Consider the following 6,327-nt stretch of genomic DNA (forward strand, 5'->3'; position numbering starts at 1 on the left):
ATGATGCTATCAAGATGCACTTGGAATTTGCATATGATGCTGGGGAACAAACCATTAACAGAAGGCTCCATAGGAGTTAGTGCTACTTTGCCTTGTCATAGCTGGGTGTTTCCATCTGCTCTCTGATGGGGGAAGGCAGAACCACAGAGATTATGCTGAGCTTGTATGTTGATCTAGTGGTTCTCACAGTCTAGAATAATGGGGATTTTTTTAAATTTTAAGGGGATTTTTTAAAAGTTCATAGCTTCCTGTATTACCTCGCAAATAACAGCATTACCAATGTACTCCAAAGAACCTTGTTAGCAAGTGCTGCTCTTCACTCACAGGAGGACAGCTGGAAAAGCAGCTCTGTAGAAACCACTGAGTGTAATTGCCCAAAGGCCTTGTGGAAAACGCCAAACAGAACCAACCAAAAGAGGTCACGCTCCTGGTTTAGCTGCACAATGGGTAGATGTCTAAGACTAAGTTTCTTGGAGGAGTAGGAAGCCTGTTCGACCTGTTAAAGGAAAGGGAACAGTCACAAGCCTGTTCTCCCTGATCCTGTATTGCACAGCTTTCTGCCAAGAAGGTCTTGCTTTGCCAGTAGCTCCACGTGTGTGGGAAGAGAACAGCAAGAGCCCTGAAAACTGGCAGTGCTGGGCACTCAGGATCACAACAGCCTCCACAGTAGTGGCTAATTAAGATGGTAAACCCAATGAACCATGCAAAGTTAACACTCTGCTAGTACCATCCTTCCTCTAATTCCTGACCAGTGAAAGATTGTAACTGGAGATGAAAGCAATACTTTTTCTATTGCAGTCTTCTGGAAGATACTAAAAAAAAAAAAAAAAAGTAAAAATTATGGATTACAAACTACTACCAGGAATAGAAATATTAAGCTTACATTTGACTGCTCTTGTAGTGACAAGAGCTGTAGAAACTAGTTTGGAAGCAGGCTCACCACTGTGAAAGGCTATGGTATTTGCTTGAATGTGCAAGGCAAAATGCAACTACCAGGCTAGTAAAAATGAAGAAGGAATAAAGATTTAAAAAGCAAACATGAGAAGGAGGATTCCTGAAGATGAAGCTTTCTCCACAGCAGGCTATAGCAAGAGGGTAGCACAGAAGGTTCCTCCCTGAGCTTACACAGAGCTGAATTAACCCCTGCCCTTGGCATGGAATAGCAAAGAACCAGGCCAGAGGAAGCATTAAGAACATTAGAAATATTTCCAAGACTATTACTTAATTATTCATTCTCCTTTATTTTTTTGTGCTTCTAAGACAAGATTTTCCAGCAATACTTGCTACATGTTTTTCCCTATTTTTCAAGGACTTAGGAAACAGGGGCAGCCATTGGGTAAGTTGGCAACACCCTAGCCTTCCCAAGGCTGCTTTGCATGGAACACAAACTGTGTTTTATCATTACAGAGTTGGAGCTGCAGTTCGTAGCTTAACAGTAACTAAGTGATACACTTTGGTACACGTGGACTGTAGTAAAAAAAAACTTCCTCTGACATTTCTTTCCTCCTCCTCCTTCCCTGTTTCCATCTACTGGGAAAAAAAAACTTGCAAGCAACAGGAAAAATAACAACCCCAAAACCTTCACCAAAAAAACCCGAGCCCAAACCCTTCATTCAGTTCAGGTATACAGAAAAGTGAGCCCCAAGTAGCAGACCTTGTGACTGGGAGGAGCAATCCAAAACCTTCCATTGCTACCACCATGTTCAGTCTCCACAGCAGCAGCAGATACACTCACCTAGGGCAGCTCTCTGGTGCACCCCACACCCTTGCCTTACCACTCTAACACAATGTAAATTTTTAACTTTTTGCCTAATTTAAACCATCTCACCCCTCGCTGAGTTTTACAAGAGCTTGCATCCATCCTTCACACTCCCTTGAACATCTACAGGGATACTCTCAAGCTGCCATTGGCCCATTACAAGCTACAGAAGGCTTTTGGTTAAAATCAGCACATCAAAAGCAAGATGAGGTTAGCAGGGAGGAATGAAAGAAAAAGGTCCTTTCACGGGAAGCTTTGCTGCTCCCAGCAAGTCCATGTAGCAGGATGGAGAACAGTACTGGAAACAATCCTGACTATTACAAAGCAAAGAAAGGCAACTTTTCTCACCCCAGGAAGAAGTGTATCATATTCTGCCTGCTGCACCACCCCTGAGATGTCTCCAGGTTTGTCTGGTGAGGCACTCAAGGCAGATGTGAAATCCTCTACTCTCTCACAAATGTTATTCAGCTCCTTGGCATGGGTGGCTACCTGCCTGACCTCAGGAGAGCTCCTAAATGAAAGTTTAGGCAGGAGTGGGTTAGTGCTGTCCAAGCATGCATCAGACTTTTTACAGCTACTGGCAGAGAGGAAAGTGCTGAAAACCAGCAACACAGCTTAGAAGGGTCAGTGCAGAACTCTGGTGCAAATTTATCTCCTGACACAGCCAGAAAGACATGTAAGGAAATAATTAAAGGCAATAACTTTTATAGTTCTCTTTGGTTAGGGCAAGGCCTGGCAGCTTCCTGAGTGCTCTCATCTCAGAAGTTCACATTGCTATGTTCAAAGCAACCTGTGCTACCAACGACAACAGTGATCTCTGAAAATACTCACAAGCCAAACTGCAAGGTAGAAATATCAAGAGAGATGGCTTGAGGCCACATAAAACACTTTCATCAACTGAACAAAATTGAATCAAACAGCCTCAGAAGTATGGCAGTTTCCAAGTTCTCCCTTAGGCCTCTCTTCAACAGGAGCACTGGGTCTTCTCCACACTTGGACTGGCAATCACTGGCCTGGCGTCCAGACTGAAGCTGTTTGGAGGGTTCTCCCCATGAAGCTGTAAGGTATTTCGGGCTATCAGCTCCTTAGCCATTAATGTGAACACCTCTTCTATGTTTTGAGCTTCTTTTGCTGATGTTTCCAGCACAGCTAAGAGCCCGTGCTTCTCTGCCAGGGTGCAGGCATCTTCAAAGAGCACTTGGCGCTTGTCCAGCGAATCCGATTTGTTCCCTTAAAAGAAGGCAAAGAGATACTTCAACCACTTAGGCTTTCAAAAATTTATTTTTAAATGGATGTTTTTAAATGGATGCAGGAATTCAGTTTTGTTAAACAATAGATTTATGTTAGCAGTAAGAGTTACTGGATACAACAAGATCCAGAGAACATCAGAGCCACAAATATAGACTGTGGTTTAAAACTGCAGCAAATAATATGATAGCAAAAGAGATGAAATCCAAGAAAAAGCTAAAAACCTGTGTTCATCTGATTACTTAGTGTAGGTAAAGTGGAAGCAACTGTTGGTGCTGTTCCCTAGCGGTTTTAAATGTTAAGTAGCCTTTAAGTTGAATATTAAAAAAAAAATCCTTTAGGGTGATGTAAAAAGAAAGACAAGAATTCAGATCAGCTACCTTTATGCCTAAAATATATAGTTGTTTCTATATTTGTTTCTGCATGTATAGATTACACTTTTACTTGCAGCACTTTAGTCAAAATCTGTCATGAAACACCTCAGATAAAATACCTTTGTATAGTTAGGCAGTTGCAGCACATGTGGAGTAATCAGTTATAGTAGCTGGCTGAAGTCTACATTTGTACTTTCAAGACAACCCTTCATGAAATTAATATCTTGAATATATATAAAGTAACTACCCTCCCATAAAGTCCCTTTAAGTATTTCTAAAAGGAAAAAACCCAAAACCAACCTACCCCACAAAAGAAAAAAACAAACCACAAAAAAACCCAAAAACAAAACAAAACCAAACAAACAAAAAAACCAGCTTGAGGGTTATTTGCCTTCTTAAGAGGAACCCACCCACCTTTTCCTCCTTCAGTTCCAGATAGGAAAGTTAGGTTTTCTAACCTCAACTTCCTGCTAGAAAGGTGTATAACATGACTAAGTGTAATTAAATGTACAATGATCTCTGCCAATGTAAGTAAAGCAAACAGCACCAGCTTTGGAAGAAAGCACCAAGCTGGATTCTTAACAAATCTTAACAAAAGCTTCACTTTTTACTAATTTAAGAACTTCTCTCCCTAAAAAAACCCCAACAACCACCACCATCCCCCACCACACACAGATAAGTCTCTTTCTTTAGATTCATGACAGAAGTTAGGAAAAACCAGCCAAAGTGCAGTGATTTACACCTCCCCTGCTCCCAGTTCCAAGCGCTGCATTAGAAGCAGGTCAGAATTTATCGCTGGCTCCTTCCAGAGGAAGGACAGGAGCAATCTCCGCAGCACAAGCACGGAGGGTGCTGGGAGCAGAGGCAGCAGCTCAGGGGCCCTGCCTGGGGCTCAGCGCTGCCCCAGCGCCGGCTGCTGAGCTGCTCCCAGCTCACTGCAACAGGCTCAGCCACGCCAATGGAAATAAGGGCAAGAAAGGCTCTGGCGTTCCACCACACACCAGTGTTCTCGTTTGCAGCTTCTTCCCTGGGGGAAGGAAGAGCAATAATAACCGCGAAACCCAAGGGAAAGGAACCGCGGCTTCCTACCAGCTCCATTCCCGGCAATTCCCAGCCACTGCCTTCCTCCAAGAGGCAGTTTCCTGAGCGCCAGTGGAATGCGAGCAGGCTACTCCAGCTCTGCAAAAGCCATCTCCCCCATCTATTGTCTTACCTGCTCAGAATCCCATTACAGGGCAATGCGCATGCATATCAAGAGAGCAGAGAGGAAAGATGAGAACCAGGAGTCTGTGCATCCCCCTTCACCTTGAATTATTGAGCTGCTACATTCCCGTGCAGCAGGAGTACAGGGTCAGGCTTGCTGCAGTTCTAACCTCAACAAGGTGGTCCCTGCCTCCAGCCTGGCAGCAAAGCTTGTTGTGCTATTCCAGCGGGAAAGGAACAACTGAAAAAGGGTTTTGCTGTCTGCAATGGGTTCGGTCCTGTCAGGACCAGGCTATGACTTTCCTCATTTTTTTAAGCTTAGGTTGAATTGAGACACTTGGTGATCTATTTTAATTAGAACTGAATTCTTCCTTAATGCACAGTATAGATGCTTCAAGTAGTGGTAGGAAACGAGGGAGATTTTATATCCATATTAAAGATCTACATAACACAATATTTAAAACTAAAATCCTACCAATTAACATCATGACCAAGTTTGCAGCACCATACTTTTCAATTTCATGAATCCAGTGAGGAATGGATTCAAATGTGGACCTCCTAGTAAGGTCATAGGCAAGGATGGCCCCATGGGCACTCCTGTAATAAGACTGGGTTATTGTCCGGAAGCGCTCTTGACCGGCTGTGTCCCACACTTGGATCTGTAAGAGAAAGGACAGAAGTTGTAAAGACCCCTGAACACCACTTTCCTAGGTGCCAGCCCTCAGCATTTGAAGCCCCTTGTCCAGAAGGCAGCCAGACCTGTCCCAGCTCACTCTACTACACCAGTGTGGCTGTGCCTTCCCTAGATCCAAAAAGCCATTTACAGGCCCGTAGAGTCAATCTACACAGACCAAAGAGAAAGCTCCAAGGGTAAACCCAGCTTTGCAAAGAGGCCAAGAAACCCATTTTCAACAACTGTAGTAAAAGACATAGAACATTACAGCCTTTTAAGAAGAAGAGCAAAGAACCCTAATAAAGGGCTGGGCAGTGCAAATCTATATATAAAAGCCGGGCATTTCATCTGCAAGTTATTTCATCTGCACACAGAGGGAAGTTCTAGCTGACAGTTTCTTCTGGTGTTTGTCTTGGAAGTCTTCTTCCCTCAAATTAAGCACACATCAAAGTGGAGTCTTTGCAAACTTTGGGGGGTTTCCCTCCTTGGTGTCCCAGCTCAAACCCCCACATCTCTGGAGGGAAGAGACATCTCCAAACTATAGCCTTCTTCCAAAGAACTCCCTGCAGGCAAAGCACAAGCCCTCTCTTCAAGTAGATGCCGAGAAGTCACGAGAACAACTATGTACCCAAATTAGGGTGACTGCTTCCCCCAGGACATCTTCATGAGAGAAGAAACTGGGAAACAGCCCTGGTTAGAAAGGCAGGCAGCTTTTGCCGGCTGCCCTCGGCAGGGAGGAGCAGCAGGTGCCATGCGTCCCGCGGCTCCCTGGCACCGGCACGGAAGGACGGCTCGGCCAAGGCGCTGCTCGCCAGGAGCCTCGGGCTCGCTCCCGCCACCGACCTTTACTTTCTTGCCGTCGATGTCCATGGAGCGCACGGTGAAGTCGACGCCGATGGTGTTCTGCTGCTTCTCGTTGAACTGCCCCGTCTTGAAGCGGTGCACCACGCACGTCTTCCCCACGTTGGAGTCGCCGATCAGGATGATCTTGAAGAGGTAGTCGAAGGCATCGTCCGCGCCGGAGCTGGGGAACGGCATCGCGGCTGCCGGGCGGGCCTGCGGCCAGGCGG

General features: G+C 45.2%; 1 protein-coding gene across 1 annotated transcript; it reads right to left on the minus strand.

The window, feature by feature from the left end:
- Positions 1–1,221: 1,221 nt before the first annotated feature.
- Positions 1,222–6,321, minus strand: RAB19 (RAB19, member RAS oncogene family). Its single transcript, XM_005426398.2, has 3 exons — positions 6,101–6,321; positions 5,060–5,243; positions 1,222–2,989 (listed from the first exon to the last, which is right to left on the minus strand). Exons 1-3 carry the CDS (start codon positions 6,293–6,295, stop codon positions 2,724–2,726), a joined length of 645 nt encoding a protein of 214 aa, XP_005426455.1. The 5' UTR covers positions 6,296–6,321; the 3' UTR covers positions 1,222–2,723.
- Between the last annotated feature and the right edge of the window lie 6 nt (positions 6,322–6,327).

This window comes from Geospiza fortis, unplaced genomic scaffold, assembly GCF_000277835.1.
Source record: "Geospiza fortis unplaced genomic scaffold, GeoFor_1.0 scaffold8, whole genome shotgun sequence".
Lineage (NCBI taxonomy): Eukaryota > Metazoa > Chordata > Aves > Passeriformes > Thraupidae > Geospiza > Geospiza fortis.

Bases quoted from the DNA above. Each gene is read 5' to 3' on its own strand.
- RAB19 (XM_005426398.2), bottom strand. From the start codon at position 6,295: ATGCCGTTCCCCAGCTCCGGCGCGGACGATGCCTTCGACTACCTCTTC. The intron at 5,244-6,100 runs GTCGGTGGCGGG...TTTCTCTTACAG, and splicing joins TCGACGGCAAGAAAGTAAAG to ATCCAAGTGTGGGACACAGC. The intron at 2,990-5,059 runs GTAGGATTTTAG...CCTTCTTTTAAG, and splicing joins CTTGGTCATGATGTTAATTG to GGAACAAATCGGATTCGCTG.